The sequence below is a fragment of the Sceloporus occidentalis genome, unplaced genomic scaffold (genome assembly GCF_023333645.1).
Source record: "Sceloporus occidentalis isolate IW3139 unplaced genomic scaffold, rSceOcc1.0.p SCAF_189, whole genome shotgun sequence".
In the NCBI taxonomy this organism is placed as follows: Eukaryota; Metazoa; Chordata; class Lepidosauria; order Squamata; family Phrynosomatidae; genus Sceloporus; species Sceloporus occidentalis.
In genome coordinates this window covers 1,477,949-1,499,696 of record NW_028317169.1, presented here as the reverse complement: position 1 = coordinate 1,499,696, position 21,748 = coordinate 1,477,949, and the positions used below count along the sequence as shown (strand labels likewise).

Below are 21,748 nucleotides of genomic sequence, written 5' to 3'. Positions count from 1 at the left end.
GTTTTCCCAGCATGTGTCATATTGAGGCTGTTGTTCACTTTTGTTTTCTTTGTCATATTTTAGTATGTCCGCTGCTTCAAAAAGCTCTGCTTGGGTAGTTTCAAATCTGTCCTCCACAGGTGACTGGTGGAAAGGTGTGTGGCCTGTGCTAGTAGGTCCTGACTGTGTAGGAGAAGCCATTTTGACGGTACTGTCATCAGGACTTAAGCATCTTTCCTCACCATCACCAAAGCTTGAATCAGCCTGCGACACCTTTCCGTATTCACTTGAAGGAAAGTCAGTAGCCGTTTTCATTTCTGTGTTAAATGTGTATGACATACCCTGGTCTGTTTGTTCAGAAAGCATAAGCGAACCATAATTTAATTTACAAGATACTTCAAAATTTGGACTTTTATCTACCTCTTCGTCAGGAACTTTCCCAGGCGTAAGCACTGACTGGAAATCATCTGCAGGTGGAGATTTAAAACACTTGTCTTCTTCCAAGGAAGAAGTTGGTGAAATTGTGCCCGCTGATGGCAAGTATTCCACACCTTGGGTTGCCTCTGTGTGGGAAGAAGGAATGCTGTTTGCTGTGTCTAGCACTAAAGAGCTCTTTCCTGTCTCTTCAGTTTTTGGTGCTGTGATAGAAGCAATAGATTGATCTTCAGCCACAGATGTAGCAAAAGAAGAAAGCTTATCACATTCAGTTATAGATGTTGCTGAAGAGATGTGCTCCTCTTCAGCCAGAGGAGCTGCAACAATGTTTGTAGGATAAGTTACAATTTCAGGTGTTTGCATTTCATAACCTTTGGCAGAAACCTCAGATGAAATGGCTTTAATTCCATGTATAGCATCAAAGGATCCTGGGTGGTCAGGGACAGAAATGTCATAACTAGCTACATCATACTGCAAATGGGGTATCCTTTCCTCTTGCTCATCATGGATTTCCTCATCAGAGATAGTTTGCTCGGTTTCTGAGTAACCAGGCATAGTTTCATCTTGTATATAAGATATGTGCTCAGCTGTAGTCCCAGATGACATGGGAACCCCTGCTAGGTAGGTGGCATCCTTGAATGCTTCTTTTCCATACTTCTCCACTTCTGTCTCTTTCTGTAGCACCGACATTGTAAAATCGAAAGAAATGTTCTCTTCTTGTTCCTTCTCAGCGCTTGAATATTCATCAACCTTGTGCTCAGCCTCTGTCTCTTCAGCATATTCTTCCATTTCTTCTACATCTGCTTTCTCCATTACCTCAACATTTTTCTCATCTTCTGTTGCTGTTTTACCAAGATAATCCTGATGTTCTTCAATTATTTCTTCTTTCTGATTCCTGTCTAATATTCCCTTTTCAACTAATTCATTTTCTTTATTTTCATCAGTTTCCAAATCTTGTATGTCCAAAGTTGGCATTGACTCCAGTCTGTTTCTTTCAGGTACCTGTCCCTCTACTCCAGGAGTGCTAGCATTTTCTTCTTCCATAATGATTTCTTCATCAAATTCTGCCATTTCAGGTGGTTCATCCATAGCTGCTCCTTCATCAACCATTTCTAAAGCATCATCTGTATGATGCATTGGCTTCTCGTCATGTTGTGAATCTCCTTCAACATCTGTGGTGGTAATACCTTCATCTGGGGATTCAAGAGGAGTCTTATCTGATGTTATGTCACCTAAAATTATCTCTTCTTTGAAATGACTTTGTGTAACCAAAATCGCAGAGGGCCTAAACTGAGAAGTTTCAAGTTCTGAGATATTTGTATCGCCTAGTCCTTTTGTTATTTGTTCCAATTTATCTTCATACTTAAGCTCCTCAAAATCTTTTGTAAGATCTTCAGGTGAAGACATAACTGATCTTTGCTCTATAATATCACTCATCTGTGGCTCCTTTTCCACGGGTGTGTGTTGGACTTGGCTAACCTTTTGCTCTGCATTATTTTCCTTTTCAGACTTACTTTTTATTTTATCGGTTTTGATCTTGCTAGGAATTTTAGCTTTGTGCAGTGTTTTTCTCACTTCTGGTGTAAAGGGTCTTAAATCAGGTTTTGGCAGTTTTTTAACTTCTGGCTTTATTTCTTTCTTTTTATCCTCCTTCTTTGTATCTTTCTTTTCTTCTTTCTTTAAATTGTCTTTCTTTATATCTATCTTTTCTTTCTTTATCTCCTTCTTCTCTTTATCCTTCTTCTCTTCCAGTTTAGAAATTTTGTCCTTTGGATACTTTTTTCCTATTTTCTGATTCAACAGTTTCCTCTTTTCTGCTTTTGCAGAATCACTTGTTTCAGTTTTTACTTTTTCAACCTTTAAAGGTCTGTCAATATGTTTATCCACAGCTTCCTTAATTTTTTTCTCAACCTTTGATTCCTTCACAAGGTCAGCTTTGACCTCCTTAGCCAGCTCCTCTGCAATATCATCTTTCTTACTCGGCTTTCCTGTGCTTGGTCGTGAAGACGACTTTAGACTTTCCTTGCTGTCTGCCCTCTGTTTGATCTTTGTGTGCTTACCAGTGGTTGGAGCTACACCACTGGACATATCCTTTTGAGTAGCTACTGGGTACCTCAGAAAATCTAGATGCTTCAACTTCTCTAGACCCTCTAGAATTTTATTTTGTGGTGCATTTCCAGGGAATAATACACGTACTATTTTTTCGGTTGGGCTTGCTGGCAGCCAAACAACAAGAGCTGTGATGGAGGTCAGATAGGGTACAGATATCTCGCCTTCTTTACCATTTGCTAGTATAATTCCAGTTTTAGCTTTGCTATTTCCTGCCCATTTCTGCATTAAAAACTGCATCTCTTTGCTGTCTTTTACAGGGTTTAAAATGTACATATCCAGTCTACCAACTCCCATTTTGTGAAATAATGTTAAGGGCTCAATTGTGTTACTTACTACCCTGTACAAAGGTTCTGGTTTAATTCCAAGTTTGTTTAAGTACTGCAGTGTCAAGCAAGCCTCTTCAATGCTTTTTTTAACTTTCATACTAGATTCTGGCATTTTCAGTTTGTCGGGAACATTGAAAAACACAACCCCAAGCTCTGGGGAGATTAGGTTTCTCATCCAGTCACTATAGGCAGTGGAACCCTGAGATTGTTCCTCATCTTGCTCAGCTATCTTTCTCTGAAGAAGTCCATTAATTCCAGGCAGATTATCTGCCCCTATATGTGTCAGCAGTATGGAGTCAATTCGGTCTAAGTGCCGGACAAGCTTCCAAAAGCATGATTTTCTTTCAGAGCCGCCATCCACCAGGATATTAAATCCATTAACAGCAAAGAGGGCTGAATCACCTCTGCCACCAGGAAATATGTAACAGCATGGTTTGGACAGCTTCAAAAATCCACCTGAGTTTGGTGGTTCTAACAGGTCAAAAGGAGAAGGGACATCAACAGTTTCAGAGACATAATCTGCAAATTCCGAAACCCCATCCATTTCAGGCAAAACAGGATCAGGATTTAGCTTGAGATCAATGATATCCTGAAAAGTGGAATGCCCAAGGTTACACCACTCTCCTTCTTCCACACAAGACACTGTGAGAGAAGCTTTGATCTCGGGATCAGTGTTACTAAATAGCTGGCACACCTGCGAATACACAAATATAAGAGAAATTATGGAAATTTAATAGAGACTAGAAAATCTGCAGCATTTGGATTTTGCAAAGTACACTATTTATTACTGATGAACAAGTATGGGCTTAGACCAGTCTTTGTCACGAGGATGGAGGACGTTGAGTTGGAGGTGAGCTGGCTAAACCTCACCTTATACAAGGATGATTAATATACAGAAAACATTTCTAAATATGCAGTTCTAAATGGAGTGGTCAATGAGGATAAGGTCCTTGAGGACCAGAGGTATGATGTTATTATTAGTTATTTTGCAACATACAGCAGTAAGTCTCATCAGTATTATTTGCCAAGGGCTGTAGAAATAAGAGTTACTTGCCATGAAGCTGACCTGTCCCAAAACTAAATGGAAAAAATACTCATCATAAAAAAAACTGTTGTACCACATTGTGTAAGTTTGTCAGTTCTAGTTTTGTCAGTCTGTTGAATATATAGACTGTAAGAAGAACTGCGTAAATGGTTGGCGCTATATAAATAAAAGTAATCATAATAATGCACGTTGTTTGATGGGGAATTGCCAATTTTCTGTTTTAAACTTCTAGATCTCTGAAGTCTGAAAATTATTTACAATACTAACTTATGAAGCATAATCATTATTCATGTATTGTTGGTAAGCTTTATGGTTTAAGAATGTATTCCATTATATAACCATACCCTGTTTAAATAATACTAACCTCTGGGTCACTGAACACTTCCTTGAATCTGTGAGATGCAAAGGTCCCAGTTTGTAGGATCAAATCTCCTTCCTGGTCCAAGTACTGTCCACTCAGAATAAGTAGCTTGTGAGCAGATGAATCTGTTATCAAGGAGCGCACCTAGAAAGACAATTCACAATGTTTTATTTACTCAGCAATGACATAGTCAAAAATAATGATAACTAGTAATAAACATATTCTATAAGTCTACTTTCAGAGCAAAGCCATATATTTTCAGTTAGTTTAAAGGAACACACAGATTAATTTCCAATGACATTTCTATAACTTCTAGAAAAGTTTTTTTGCCAAGTGACATATGTCATACTATATTTTGCAAGCCAAGCGTTGCTGGAACACCCATTGAGAATACTAGGTATGCTTGGGGCTCCCAGTACTTTACTGGATAATTTGCCCCCTGAGCATCCTCAGGTCACATAGCAGCAGCCATTCAGGCTACTGTTGCTAGGAGACAGTGGTCTCACGTAATATGACCCCCCATGTTGCCTGAGGTGGGGGCAAAAGCCACGTACCTAGGGACTCAGACAGTCTTAATCTAGCACTGATGAATGAAGGACAAAAAAAAGCATTTTATACATTAATATAACAAGTAGTGTTTGTCCCTTTTAAAGTTAAACATTTGTCAGGCTCTGGATATATCTATGTATATTTCTATAACAACAAGTTCCATTTATTGCCCCAGGTGGATTCTAAAAAATGTCACTATTCTATAAACCAATGGTGAAAGTATGAAAAGAATAATTCATGTGGCACATGTGCATTACTAATAACTTCACAGGTCAGGTTACTCGGAACCTTCCCTCTTCAGTAAGCGGCCTAGTCACACAAGGGGCGGGGCTCAGCATCTCTAAGGGTGGGGCTAGCCCTAGATAACTTTGTATAGGTGTACAAGAGGAATAGGGCGTGGAGTGGGCGTGCCTACATCCGGCTCTCCTTACCCAGAGACAGAGCATAGTGACTCAGAGTGCCGGAGAAGAAGAAAGAGATTGAGGGTTCCCAGGTATGCTTATCAGTGAAGTGACGTGTTATTATATTTAAGTTGCATTGTGATGTTGTGTTTATTTTCCATACTTTGTTGTTATCTGTAGAAGGTGATGGTGATACCAAGTTTTAAATGTGGTCTCAACACCATAGCAATCATTAAATGGTGATAACACTACTTTTTGCACTTTCAAACCCCAGTCACCATTATAGATAACCCTGTTATTCTCTGCACAAAACTAAATTTGTAGTTTTGATTTTAGAGAGCATTGGTGTGAAAAGACAACCATTTAAAACTATAGCATTTGATCTTAAGCGCTGCCCACTTCCAGTGAAAGTCCACCCATGCCCAGCTAGCCCTGACTGCTACCCCTCGCTTTGCCCCCTCAATTTGGGGTATAGGGGAAATTTTCAGAGCAGCATTCATTGACGGTCCCCACGTCTTTATCCTTTCTCATGCCTCCCACACATGCTATTTGATTATGGTAGATTTAATAGACCGTACCTCATTAACAATGTTGTCTGCACTGGGATTCACCAGAATTACTGTCTCAAGAACATCACTCCGATGCTGTAGAGTTCTTTGGCCTGGGAAGAAAAAATGCATTTGTAAAAACAAACACAAAAAAATTACCCCAGTGCCAAGCATGTAGGTTGACTTGTACAATTCGAAATTAACCTTATGTCATCATAATGAAAATGTGTTTAATTCATGGTTTTATTTGCCACTTACTATTTTGTTCAAAAATTAAAAGCTTTGAATATTGTTGACTGGAAGAAAATAAGCTTTCAAAGAAAACGAACAAAAGGCAATTTTAGTCATTTTACTTTTGAATCAGATTCCAATTGGCTTCCAGCACAGCATTCTAAATCATTAAATCTAACCCTAAGACATTATATCCACAGCTGTAAATGCTTCTTCCGCTTACAAGAATTAACATCTGTAACATGACTATATTTGCAAAACCATACCTCACTTGTAGCTCAGAATGTTTGATGGTTAATAGTGCTTCATATCGCTCTACCTCTGTAAACATCATAATAATGAGTATAAAAAGAGCAGGGAATGTGTTTAGTTGTTTCATTTTCAATTGGAGGCACTTATCCATTCAAGCAGGTATATCAACCAAAACATACTGGTGGCAAAAGCACCAATTGGCAGTCTTAAATATAACAGCAGTGTAGAATGGGAAGGAGTGTGACCCTTCCCAAGGTGTGACGCTGAGGTTGGGGCAAAAACCCTGAGAGTCTCCAGGTATGTACATAGCACTAAAATCCAAAGTGGACCTTGTATTCTCCACTTTCCATGACAGTGCCACCCAATCTTTGTAATATAGGATTGTTTCTGATCATAAATGCCTTAACAAAATAACCCTGAGTTAATATTTACAAGTTTAGAAAACTACCAACCAAGATAGGGAACATCTACATATTAAACACAACTGAAACTGTTCCTTTCTCAAACATTAAAGATCACCCCTAGCAAAGATCCCCTTCCCCAATCTGTGTTCCCATTCACCTTGAAACATCCCAACGTTGGTACTAAGTTGGTGGTCTACTTTAGATCACTTGTATATAGAACCAAGAGGAATGTTAAAGTGATAATTTGATCCTGCCTTTCCATGCACCATCTAATGTAATCATCTGGTAAAGAATGTTTTATAAGGAATAGTTCTCGTCAATTCATTTGCAAATATGAAAAGCTGAGCCCCCACAAGCTTCCAATTCTGCTGCATATATAGTGTACTTATTACTAATATTATAACATAAAAGCTTGGATAGACAGAGTAAAGCTTTATGCTAATGAGGGCATGTCAGCTTACGTATATTATCAGGATATTCCTTTATAAAACAAAATGAGAACATAAAATAGGTCACTAGGAGAAGCATGGCCGGGTGTGCAGAATAATGATTAAAAATACATTTGATAGTTTAACTGTTCTTTCAGGATTTCAATATGGCAATGGTGCATTTCAAATAAATCTAAATAGATGATCTATATAGATGATCATACTGAACTAGCAGGTATATAGACCAAGACAAATATGTAAGTTTGGAGAAATAAAAACATAATGGACCACTGAGTATGTAAAGATCATATGTTAGAATAAAAAGTAGAGCATTGTGGGTGACCAACATGGCTGGCCCTAGGATTTCCAGCATTTTCTAGCTTCCTAGGTAAGCTGTGTCTCTGGTGACGCCTCCTGCATCCCCCTGCTTACTGAAAAGGACCCCAAGGTGGAGACCCTATACAAAATGAGTGCGCTGGGCAGTCCTTATACCCTAGACAGTTTATGTATATTGTCACATACATTTCCTGTTAGTATAGCTAAAACAATACTTTTCTGTACATCATTGTTGTCATACCGGTTCTGACCAATGTGGTTCAAACTCCCACATGTTTTCATCAAGTAATCCCAAGAAGCTGGTCAACAAAATTAGATATTTTCAATATAGACATGTGTCATCATAAGTGAGACAGAATACTCAAAACCATTAGTTGTTAAGCATTTCCTATTTCCCTTAGGTTGTGCCATAATACGCTCCAAGTAATTTCAATATGATCAGCTGGGTGGGATGATGGGATGGGATGATTTCCTCAACTTGAGTTTACGAGTAGCATACATACATCCATACATACATACATGCATAGGTACACAAAATCTATGGTACATAGATGCACATTTTGAATAGCCAAACCCAGTAAGCGTCTACTCTAGGAAGAGCTTGGCTGGCCCTGAATAGTGTATAGTTAGAATTCACACACTGAATTACATATTATACAGAGCAAGCTCAGCCTTTCACACTGGAGAAACTTGCTGCTGTTGGCCATTCACCATGACTCTGTTTCGGTAATAAACTCCAATGACACTAGAAAAGCCAGGATACACCTTGAAACGATGCTCCAGGGAAAGTGACTACACTATGGAAATCGAATTTAGCTCTCTATACTTGGACAGGAATAAATAAAACCCCGGTGCAGCACTTTTAATGGGAAAGCATATATGGTATATGTGTTTTGAGCAATTTAAAAACCTGCTGGTCAGCAGAAGACAAAAAGACAAAGGACAATTGGCTTTACAGTGTATGTATATCTTGTGTTACAGGACAGGAGTCTGTAGGCTGGAGGAAAGAAATGCAGGTTTCTCTGGTACAGTCTTCTTTTGTCTTTGGTGACTGACAGTCAATATGTGTGAGCTGGTTGGTGTATATTGGTACAAATTGAATATGTTTATTAACCCACATTTCCACTATATTTAATGTGTGTTGAATATTTATGTGAATTTTAATAGATTTGATCAACATACAAAAGAAAAACAAGAGGCCTGATAGCATTGCATAATAGCTAACAACAGTGTCAATGTACATCCATGGTGCAAAACCTCTAACTCTAAACTAGAGCAAAATTAAGTTGCCATTACGTCCTCCTTCAAAACATGTCAGAGGCATCATGTAAAGATCATCGTACAGAACTGCAAAATATGATGGCACTGCAATTGTTTTCTGCTAGTGCTAAAGGACCACCATCAATATTTTGCTTTTTCGTCTTTACAAACCATAGATTTCTTTATTGATTGTTCAGCAACATTTCAATACAATTTATCAAGAATGGCAATGGCTTCTACGGCAGCAATAAGACACATATTGAAAAATGGCACACAGTCACAGCTTTCATTTTGGCGAGTTATTCTCCAAAGACAGCTGCTCTAGATTTAGAGATAGAATAGGTAAGTGAAACGATTATTTACTTTCGACATCTTTACATTAGATAAACTATTGTGATGTAAAGGGAATGCACCACAGACTTTTATTCTTCATCAATAATATATATATATTGTGACAGAAAGGCCGGTACAGTAGTGGATGGGCGGTATATATGCCCTACTTTGGCTAATTTTGTGTTTACTTATATGTAAAATTAAAGCCCCAGGAAAGAGAAGCACAATAAAAAAAACTACAATATAGGAAGTGACTTGTAAATTGTGTAATGGGTCCCTGGGGTGGAGTATCCAGAAGAGCAGGGTGGGCTGGTGCTCCAAAGTATAGCTCCCCTGGTCTAATCAGGAGGGTTTAAAAAGCCCAGCTTTGTTCAATTCACTCTCTTCTTATTGCCAGCCAGGAGAGCTGCTGGATTTATTTTGTTTGTTTGGTGTGTTTTGATTTGAAGAAAATAAATATTTAAATTCTATCTGGATCTGGAATTGGCTTTTTAGAAGACAAGTGATTCTGAAAGATCTCTGACTAACTCCTTGTACTTCAAAGGACGTTCAGTTACAATATATATATATATATATATATATATATATATATATATATATATTAAGACATTTTTCATATGTATATATTACAAGCTCACTTTTGTCTATACAATTGTGATGAGAACAGTTCCCTTTGAACTTTGGTTCTGAACCAGTGCATTTACATATAAAATGATTTTCTGCTTTTGCTTTCAATTCTTCCGCAACTGCTAAAATCACTCTAAAAATAGGAAACTTGCGCACCATGGGGCCGATGTAGAAACCCATGCCCAATCATACCACCATGATGATTAAATCCATATGCAGGAAATTGAGATATTGCTTTCCTGATTGAATAGGATATCTCAGAGGCTCATAAAGCTTTTGTACACATACACTTTTTGTTGACAACATGGGACGTCAAAATATAAGTCCGTGATTTTTTTTTCTGTAGGCAATACCAGTTAATTTGATTACGTTATATCACTCATCAAGTAAGTCTAAGTCAACCTTAATAAGAACAGGGGAACTTTATGAAGGTGGTGCATGTTTGAAAAACACCATAAATTGAAATCTCTCAATGAGTAAGCTCATTCAACCAAATAATTTGCTACTTGGTTAAGTGTAGTTTTAATAAATTAATAAATAATAGAAAATGTAAACAAATTTAACTTTGAACAAACATGCACACACCACTGCAACTTCATTTCACAGTCTGCTGCATTTCACTTACTAAAATAATATATTGTCTGCAAAGTGTGCCACGCAACGTTACAGTGACTCAACCCTATTATTTCCTGGTAAAATGGCTTATATTTTTTATTTATTAAAAATATGTTTAGCTAGCACCTTTGTTTGACAATAAGTAAAATTGTTTTGATATTTCATTTAAAAGTTTACATCATGGATGCTGACATCTAAGACATTACTGCAAATATTTTTGCAATATTGGCTTTCATGAATTGCAATGTGATGTGGCTGCAAGGCGGCACCTCTCATACAGCAAAAAATATGAATAAATAGAAATAGAAATATATATATATGAAATGGTCCTCATGTACAATAAATAAAAGAAATAAAGAAAAAATAAATTTTTATAGCAATGTAGTTTGAATAAAAATATTTAACTCTCCAGGTGAAGAACTGCTCCCTGGGTCTCTGCTCTTTCTCCGGGGTTTCTGGGCCTAGCTTCTCCCTTAACTGTGGTTATCTCCAGCTATCACAATCCGGGTAGCCTAACTTGAAAAGTTCCAAGGTATGGACATGATTCCGATAACCTGTCTTTGTGTACCCTAATTGAAAATGTATGGTATGGGATTCAACTGTGGTTATGGACTCTAAAAAGAACATCTACAATGAAAGCAATAGGTTACAACTCCAAGTAAGCAAATATACAATCCCCATATATAATGACACTGGCATTTGCTTGCTGTAGATCTGGTTTATGTGGGTTTTAAAACTATTTTATTGTGACATTTTTAGCACAAGACACTTTTTTAGCACAATGTAAAGCTCATGCTGTTACTTTATTCAATTAGCATTGCACAAACTGCATTTTTGTTTCAGAAAATACAACATATGGTGCATAGGAATAGCCTGACAGACAATCTACAGTCCTGTGAGTCTCATTTGGAAGGCCCTAGAGAAACATTTTAGAAAAGAAACAGAAAAAAGTGTGAACCCTTTGTTGCAGCTGTCTGATATCTGCAGGAATACTCTTGATAGGTGGGCTACTGGAAGATACCACCTCATAAGCACTTTAAGGGTATTCTCCTTCATTGACTTACTGAGGGGGTTTTATTCCGCTGGTCATCTAACTGACCATTAAGGTCTGCATCCCAGTTTAACAAATAAGTAAGATATTTGGGGCAATTACAAGTGTTTACCAAGATGTACAAAAGGTTAATTGTCTGACAACAAAGAACCTACAGCATCATGGATCAGGTTATCCCTTTTTGCTGAACTGACAATTTACAAAGTTTGAATAAATAAATAAAAACAAGCCTTTTAAGGAGGAAAAATCTGGGTGGCTATTTTCCAAAAAGATTTTTAATGACAGGTACAATTTACCAAGGGTATTCAAGATTGTATGAGGTAGACACAGAACAACCAAAGTCAACCACTTAGGTCAACCAGTTAAAGGATATCAAATGTTATATTTCTATGTCTGTAGCGAGCATTTGCATAAGGTTCTCAACATCGAGTTCTGAATGTGCTGTGTAAGGATCATAATGCATCTGCAATCTGCAGGGCATAAGCCTGATCTGCGCATGTAATGCTCATAGGGAGAACGTACATTCCCTTGTGTATTCCTGCCCTCCATATCAAAACAAGCACCAAGATAAGGCAGCCAGCCAGCTGTCCTCCAGTTGATATTGAACAACAACTGTTAGCTTGCACAATGCTTCTGTAAATGATATCCTGCAATGGCTATATATTGATCTTCCAAAAGCCTACAACTCCCATCTGATGGGGAAACAACGTAAAATGTTGGTGCACTTTTTGATCAATTTAGATCTGCTGAGTTGATTACCTTTTCTAGCATGCTACCCAATCACACAAATCAGAATACCCTACTGAACAGAAATCCTAAATTGAAAAAAACATATATATAACATAATCTGTTGCCCCTTGAACAATACCCATTGGGACCGAATCACTAAATATGTGCTACTGTGGAGGTAATATTGTAATATAATCAAGGTTATCTTTTATTCAGACTTCAGATCTACGACGCGTACAGCCGACTAAGCCTAGGGGCTTATCACTCTCTCATGCACTACGGGAAAACCCCTTCCAACAATTGGAAGACGGGGGGGGGATGTCCCCGGAGCATGCACATTGCTCCGTCATTTTGAGTAAGTACTCCAAGAGGCTGGAATATTGCAGATTTTATATTCAGGCCTTTTGTTTTTTCTTTCATTAAGATCCCATGTTTGGGGAGGGGTGGTCTTATAATCAAGTAAATACAGGAAAATGTGAGAAGAATGTTTTGAAAAAAAATACAACCTGTGTTCATTTTAAGAGTAACATCTCTTAGAGAGAGGACATGGGCTAGAGACATCTGAAAACCAGGAGATGTTGTGAAAGTATTCAGCTTAAATGGAGTTTATTGTCTGAGGCTGATGTCATGCACTAGGTTCTAAGCAAACTTTGTTCACTTGGAAATAGGCTCAGCCACTGTGAATAAACAGGCATGCAAATACAAGGGGACTGAATCCTCTTTGGTGAACCTCATTAACATTAACTTTGCATACAAATCTTTGTTGGAAATGCAGTGCAAAAATGATTAATTCATGGGGGCAGATGAGGCAACCCCCAGCATTCCATGCATTGGTCCAGTTGTAACCCTTGTATATATCCAGAGTTTTAGACAACACAGTTATTAAACGCTACCTAATGAACAAGATACCTCTCTTAGACAATTTGACTTTTTGACAATTTGATCTTAGACAAGTTGTGGATGAATATTTGCTTACATTTAAGCCAAAGCTTTTCTTGATGTTTCTAACAGTGGCCAATGAAACATACTCGGTACTGTGACATGTTTACCCCTGTCCTACCTGAGGCCATGGATCAGTTACTCAAACCTGTAACTGTTAGGTTCTGCTTAGAAACACATAGAGAAATATCCACTGAAGCTTCCTTCAACCTGCAACAATCTCATTGATTTAACAATGTGAAATACAGAGTGCACAACTGAATTCAGACTTAAGGCGAGGGAAAATTATACCACAAGTTCAGCCCGGATTGTTGCACTTGTTCTCACTTAAAGGGACACTGCCCCATACCAACTCAACAACCTAGAATACATATTTAAGTATTTTGTAAGTACTTTAGGAAACTTTTATAGGAACTGCAGCTCCAGAGCTTCAACCCACTACCATCCGCTGTCTGTGATTGTCACCAGCGTTGGCTGCCAATCAATAGCAGGAATGTGCTTCCACTGAAAGTGATGGGAGCGCTTTCTGCACATTCACACAGGGGTCTCACCAGACCTTCTGGAAATGCACCTTCTGCCATCCAAGCAGCTGAGGTAGAGAAATAATGCATATACATAGGGGAGATAAAAATTACTTTCATTTAGGGGTCACGGCTATCATATGCATTAGACTGCATGTGATAGCAGGAGTGTCCCTTTAAACATACAGAGTCAGCACTACCAGAATGAAACGGCCCTCTGATTCTCATCTACTCTCTGCTTCTTGGCCCATATATCTATCCAGATTTCACATCACACTGAAAGTGTTCATATATACAAGGCATAAAATAGTGATTTTGTATTGCCAGTAAAGGGTTTGGCCATTTTATTACAGCTGTTATTCCTTTGAGTGGATATATAAAGAATAAACAGAATTCTAAATTCATTTCTTGGAATGGGTGGGTCATTCCAAGAGTTTTTATTGCCATGTTTCTGTAGCCAGCTTGTGACATTAATGCCAGCGCATTGTATTCTGCCATAAACATGCTGCACTGATACATTGTATCTCCATGTATACATTAATCTGGTCATGGAAAGTAGGTGAACAGAAAATTGCCAACGGAATTATTTAGATGATGAATTGAGTAGTTATTGGGAAGAAGGAGTGATCTGAGAGAAGGAGGTCACAGCTTACTGGAAGTCATGACGGTGAGGGGAATATTTGCAATCTCATTACAGTGGAAATAAGATCTCCTATTAAGCAGAAAATGGTTTGGTCTGCAGCAGGCAGCTAGAAGGTATTAGCTGCAGCTTTTGCCGCAGTGTGAGTGCGTGTGTGTGTGTGTCACGACCGGCCCCTCCCAATAATGTCTCACTGTGATGAATGGCTCTGAACATCCAATGTCAGTTGTACCTCTCTTTTATTCTGATCACTGATACATCCTTTCCATCCCCCGCCTCTTTATTAATAGACATAGTATCTCGCACAATGTATGGGATAACTGCACAGTGCTCTCTACTCCATTTCTATTTATGTCCCTTAAAAATATGATGATAACAATATTGGTTTACACTTTTATAGAATTACCAGTTTTTTAATGACACCAGCTCCTTCCTCCAGACCCCATAATATACTACTATCTGTAAGCAAAATGACTGTTACTCAGAGGCTTCACCTCTCCAATCATTACCAAAATATGTACAAATCAAGCTTAAAGAAACAATCTGGTTTTAGATTGGAAACATGTACATTTGTTAATTTAATAGGTAGGACTACAAAGCGTGGAAAGTAAGAAATATACGAATAACACCAATGCGTTTTCTCTTTTTTAGTGCATCTTTGACCATATTAATTTATATATAAAATATTTATTTTATACTTATTTTATTTTTCTATCCTGTCCAGTGGTGCTATGACCATTTTAAGGTCATTTATAAGCAATTTACTCTACAACTGATAGCCGTTATTTGAAGATAAAATGTATTTACCAGTGGAATTTTCTACAGAACTGCCACTTGCTTTAACCCTTTTGAGTTCAAGAGGTGACTGAGTAGTGCACTATAGTGGGGCTGAAACCAGATACAAGTCCATCAAATGCGTTCGCTACAAAATCTTAGTTGTTATCTTAAATGTTGCATTAAAACAGCTGACCCTCATTGAACCAAGTTTTACATTAAGCCGAGACAGTGATTTATCTAGAAATGCAATCAGGCAATAATGAGAATCACAGATACTGCCTAATTACAGTCATGATATGATTTAATGAACATTTATAAGGCTGTAAAGCCACCTGTACATTAGACATTCTGAGAAGGCAAAACTGTCAACACCATACATAAAGGGCAGATATGACAACCTGATCCCAGCACTAATTTGAATTTCAAGTATATTTTCAATCCATAAAATTTCCATTTTCGATCAAAGAAATTGTTAGCAATCATAGATGGGGAGATAATATAAACATATAAAAACGACAAAAAAGTCTGTATCTGTATATATACTATATATGTGTTCTGGCCTGCTGACACTAGCTCCTTATTTTACCTTACAATTTATCTTGATGATAGAAACAAAAAAAAATATATATATATATATATATATATATATATATATATATATACACATATGTACACAAATAATTAATTAATTACGGCAAATATTAAAGATGTGTGACATACAATGTGCAGAAGGTACACAAGCAAACAAGGCTTTTTTACATATAAAAATGATAAGTTGCTGCTTTTAAATAAATTTTGTGTTAGGTCTGTGAACTGTTTCGGCAGAACCTGATTCCAACCCCACTGAAAATTGTATGTTTCAGGAGTGATTTTTACCTAATAAAAAATATTATAATACAGTATTTTTTCATAAATATTATTTGTTTCACCATTTGATACACAAACTATAAACAGGTCTGAGTGCTATATAAAGTAATTTGTTAAAGTATACACCACAATGCCGTCAATCCATCTACTGAGATGCTATGAATCATTGCTAAAATAACATGCACTTTTCTAGAGTTTTCTTTAGATAGCAGCTGCTAGAATATACATTACACTTGTTGTAAAGTGAATGTAAACATATATATATATATATACACATATATGTGTGTATAACACTACACTGTATTAGAAGCTTCTGGGCTGTCAACAGCTGAAGGGTTAAAGGACTGAAACTAAACTGCTGGGAAAGGCATCAGGTACCTATAGGAAACAGTCGTCATGGAGATAAAATCGTCCATTGAAATACAGATTCTCAGTGCTTTGCTCTTGGGGATGGGGGATTTGTAAAAGGCCTTTCTGGAAAATCAAGACCAAGAACCTTCTAGACAATGAAAAGGGCTCTATTCAGTAGCTTCCATGCATTTTTTCGGTGTAGAAAATTATGTATAATGAGCTTAGGATTTGCAGAGAAAGCCTTGGTGACATGACACTTGAGAGTTGACAGGCAATGAGAGAATAAAATAACATAACATAAAAAAAAAAACACAAAAAGGAAGAGCATCTCTATCATCTCAGCTAAGCCACTTGCTGTAATAATCCCATCTATAGCCGTAAAGTCTTGGCCCTTGTCTTGTGAACATGATGCATCTACACAGTCTTCTCAGAAATAAAAAAAATCTAACTACTCTGAGGCATCCATTAAAGCAGGGGTGGCCGACTGCATATCAACAGCTTCCAGGGCGCTGGCTGAGCATGGTAAGGGTAATCCTACAACAGCTGGAGGGCCACATTTTCTGCGCCCTGGCTTAAAGGATGCTACATCATGGACCAAACGTCCAGCACAGACTCACACTCACCATTCTGTGTAGAGTAAAGGTTTAGAAGACAGAGAATGGATCGGAGTTAAGGAAATGAGAATTGTACATATTTCTGCCTTGTAAGGCTGGCTTCTACAGAATTTCCATGTCAGATTCCAGCTGGATGGAAACACCCAGACATAACATTTGCATGAGCAAGAGTGAGAGCTTCAATTAATCTGTTTTTAGCGCAAGGCTTCTTAAGTGCAGACGGCAGCTAATCTCAGCTTTACAGAGATGCTAAAACTGTAATTCTTTTACGTGACACTGTCCTGACTTTAAAGTCATTGCGGTTCCAAATCTTACATTTCCAACAAACATTTAATACAATATAAAACGACAATATTTCTAAGTACATTGGAAAGAGCCATCTTGAAACATACCATTCTCTCTTAGTAGTCCAAAGAAGTCCCAACAACTTCTGGATACGCCAGGGAAGCAGAAGATTACTGAAAAGGTCTTGAGGATTCAACAGTACGTGAAAAAAAAATGTATATGTAAAACCGGTGAAAGAAGACAGGGAGATGCAGTGATACGGTGGTACAGAACAGGCAGCAGAAAGCAGCTGCTATGTGAAAGGGAGTCAGGGAGGAGCAGCCCAGCCTCTCTCTTACACCCACTCTACAATGCACCAGGCAAACGTAACCCCTTCCCTCCCAAAGGCATCACACTGATCAATTTTTTCAGTGGCTTTAAAACTGGAAGTATTTTGTACTGAATTTTTTTGAATTTTTTTTTTAAAAAGCAAAATCATCTCTAACATTCCAAAATAAAATAAAAATGGCATTAATACATTTAGAATGAGCATTATACTTTATCAGACTGTCTGGGAGGAAGGCTTTCAGTGACAGAATAATGCACACCCCCTTTGACATTAAAGGGTTATACTCTTTGGCGAGTGTTATATCTTCTTTTACTTCCTCGTGGATTACCGTTAAATTAAAATCAAACAGTTATCCGTTTGGATATTCAACAAGGTTCGGCCGAACACATCTCCTGCAAGCCAAGTAGCTGGGGGGTGGGGAGAAAGGCAAATACATTTGGGGGGATTCTGCTGAGTCTCTGCACACATTTGCAAGGTGGAATACACAAACCATTTCTAGGGACCACTCCACTTTAATATGTATTAAAGTGCATATGATGGCTGGAGCATCTCTTTAAATGATTTATTCTCATGCGGTGCAAGTTTATGTCTGGTGTAAAATACGGTGTATATGTTCTGCTAATTTGCCAACAATTTGACTCATATCAATAAAGTAATATATAATGAGCTTGGATTCAATTGTAAAAATATATGAGGGCATCTTGTAATCCCGTTTATACATTTAGTTAAGTGATTTCTGTACTCATAGAATTTTTGAGATCAGTTATAAACAAGTAGAATCATACTCTACTATCAGCAGCTATTACAAAATCCAATATGGCAGATACACAGGCATATGATCATCATGACTTGTCACTTTGTTGTTATAACCTCCAAGGCCACATGGGATGTGTGTCTACCCAGGCTCCAAGCATCAAAAATGAGAGGACTTGGGGATGAAAAATAGGGAGATGTGCCAAGTCATGGCATGGATGCAATCCAAACAAACTGCAAGCTAGTATTATGACGTCTCTCTGCCGCTGAGGCATTGCCAAGTCAAGACCTTCAGCGTTTTTCTAATGTATCATTTATGAAATCAGTTATGATATGTTCTCTTTAATAATTGATCTATTTTTATAATCTAGGTTTTGTCCATTCTGTAACAAACTTTCTCAGGCATTTTATGTTTTAGTTGCTACTTATTTCTCCCCATCTGCTTATCACACTGCTGACTTTCCTCAATATACTGTCTTGGGACCAGCTCCCTAAGCACAGTATCTCCCGGTGATTTCATCAGCTTCTTAATATTGAAACAGTGATGTTTATAGAATGTGTTAAAGCGGCATGCCAATACCTAAAACTGCAGTTTCTGACATTTATTTACTTGGATGTTCCACAAGACACCTTAACATATCTACAGCTGATTTATTATTTAAAGATTATGGTGCCCCACGGGTGTAGCACAGGACCCTGAAGCCACAGTAGTGCAAGGGGGCCCTAAGGCTTCTTGTTGCAAAAAACATTCCATTGAAAATGCTGTTAATGACGCTGAGCACACACCATACCATTTTGAGCAAAATTGTAGTTATCTGCGACGTAATACCAGTGCACACGTTCTAGGACACAACCATTTCGTTCCAAAACAGGATACATACCGGGGGAGGGACCCCTTAACACAGCTCTTGCGGGGCCGTGGATCTTTTGCTACACCACTGTTGAGCCCAACACCAGTTATTCCTGTCTTTCCTTCTTCTAAAGCCTTCATTGCCTGGTCTATTCAAAGAGTGATGCGCTGATGGTAATCTCAAAACCCATGGTTTTCTGGCCAAGCATCTCCTTAAAACCTGCCAACATTTTATGGAGGCCTTCAAATAGCAATATATTAAATGTGTAGACAGGGGTGTACCTAGAGTATTTGGCACCTAGGGCAGATCCTGTATGTGGCACTCCCCCTTTAAAACTGCATAACTGCTTCATTATATACTGAGGCAGAATTTGACAGTGGTACAGGATAACTGTTATCATTAAATACTGAGGCAGACATTGACAGTGGTACAGCATAACTGCTATCATTATACACTGAGACAGACATTGACAGTGGTACAACATAACTGCTATCATTATATATTGAGCCAAACATTACAGTGAAAAAACATAACTACTATCACTATACACTGAGCCAGACATTGATGGTGGTACAGCATAAATACTATCACTATAAACTGAGACAGATATTGACAGTGTTAAAGCATAACTCCTACTATTATGCACTGAGCCAGACATTGATGGTGGTACAGCATAACTGCTATCATTATATACTGAGGTGGATATTAATGTTGGTGCAGCATAACTGCTACCATTATATACTTCCACCACTATACATTGAACAAGACATTGACAATGGTACATAATAACTCCCATCACTCGCACACGCTTACTAATGCTGTCACTCTCTCTCTCTCTCTGAATATCTCCCTACCTTGTCACTGTCACTTTACCTGCTCCAGCTCTTTTTACTCCTCTTCGTTCTTCCTCTAGGGTCTTCTTATTCTGTCTCCTTGTTCAGTGGGCGCAGCTTAAGTGTTAAGCGTTGGGCTATGACATCAAATCCTGGTGCACAGCATCAGATCCTGGCTAGCATTGCATGGGAGCAAGGGAGTCTGTATTAACAGACCTCCCACTCTCTTGATTGATTTTAAGCTGGTGAAAGGGAGATCCTTGATCTCCCTAACCGAGCCTGCTTCTCTAGTGGTAGACATTATAGTCCGGAGGGGTGCATACCCCATGCTGGCCTGGTGGCAACCCCCTGATGAGTGGCACCCATGGTGGACCGCCCCCCCGCAGGTATGCATATTTCATGTGATTGTTTTCCAAATTATTCCAAAGATCATTGGGCAATTTTGAACATATTATTATTATTTAACTATAAAGAGAGCTCCAAATTGTGCAAATAAAATAAAACATGTGTATAATATTGTTTATTAGGAAAAAACATTAATTGCATGCTCTAAAATGTTAGGTATATAAACCTTAGCAGATGTGTAATTTTTAGTAACATTTAAAGAAACATTTTCAGTTTCTATGACGACAGCATTGACGGCAGTGACATCAGTACCTTCAATTGTGCAAATGATTAAACACTTTGGAAAGGCTTTGACACTTAACGGAACTAGGACTGGTGTTTCTAATGCTGCATTTAGGTTTGAAGGTTTAACTAGTTTATATTAATTTAAATATACACGTTTTTTTAATAATTACTCTGCGTTATTCAGTCCAAATGCCTTCATCATTTTTTTTTTTCATTGTTTTAGGTTGTGGAAACAGCTGCAAGTCACATGACTACACTCAGCTGCCTGAGAGTTAGAAATCCAAGTGGGACATTTCTCTTAATGCCCCAGGGCAAAGACCATCAGTTAGTCTATAGATAATGACCTGCAAGGACAAGGAATATATAGCAGTATATTTTACACTATGAAGGAAATTAAGGAAAGTAACAGAGATAATACTTATAACCTCTTTATTAAGTTTATTGTAAAAGGCCAACACATGCCTCAGTGACAAATTTACTATTTTCTTGAGATGTTGACCTAGTTTCAGCAATGGCCAACACCTTGGTTGGCTGCTTACATCAGAAATAGACATATTTTCCACTTCCAAATCTGGAATGGCTCCACTGCATGACTCAATTGAAGGGAAAAAGAATAGGGCATTGTGCCACCAGAGTATTATAGACGTTTTTCATCTCAATAGCCTCATAATGATTTAAACTGGTGTACATTTATATCCACTGCAAAGACAGGGAACCGCTACAAAAATCTGGATTGTTTGCTCACTGAGGATTTTATCCTATCATTTATCAGGTTCTATGTTCATTGTTTTGGCTACACGATAATGAAATATTTTAATTGACCTAAACTTATATGAAAAATGAATATAGTATACCTCCCAACATTTCAGGTGTCGAAATCGGGAAACCTATGTTTGGGGGTGGCTGGAGACAGGGAGGGACAGGACTGGGCAGGGTCAGAAGTATGGCTGTCCCTTTACTTTCAGCTTCAGTGCGTCACAAGACCTCTATTGATATTACAGCAACCTGGGCTCTCAAGACCACCACTGCCTGTAAAAGCAGCACAGAAGTGCAGCTAAGTGGGCAGTGCTGCGAAATCTGGACTGTCCAGTAAAAACTTGGACACTTGGGATGTATGACATTGGCGTATTAGTCCAAGAGAAAATCGATGTAAAAGAAAAAGATGTAAAAATACATGAGCTTTATGACCTCAGAGGTCTCTTTAAAAAATCAGACTCCAATATATCTATACTGAAAATACATTTACAGCTTACAAAGTTAAATTTTACTGAAGACAGGATATGCAATGTGTGACGGAAGCCTCCATCACTGGGGCCACTGGAGAGGCCTGACTGCCA

General features: G+C 38.1%; 1 protein-coding gene across 1 annotated transcript in view; it reads right to left on the bottom strand.

Annotated features, from left to right (window-relative positions):
• The window catches only part of LOC149278443 (microtubule-associated protein 1A-like), a 58,365-nt gene that overhangs the window by 6,045 nt on the left and 30,572 nt on the right, over positions 1 to 21,748 (bottom strand). Inside the window, exons 3-6 of the mRNA XM_089501989.1 lie at positions 5,787 to 5,869; positions 4,262 to 4,402; positions 1,740 to 3,546; positions 39 to 1,586 (exon numbers count right to left, since the gene is read on the bottom strand). Coding sequence (XP_089358115.1) covers positions 39 to 1,586; positions 1,740 to 3,396 — 3,205 coding nt within the window. The 5' untranslated portion in view covers positions 3,397 to 3,546; positions 4,262 to 4,402; positions 5,787 to 5,869. The remainder of the gene's footprint in view (positions 1 to 38; positions 1,587 to 1,739; positions 3,547 to 4,261; positions 4,403 to 5,786; positions 5,870 to 21,748) is intronic.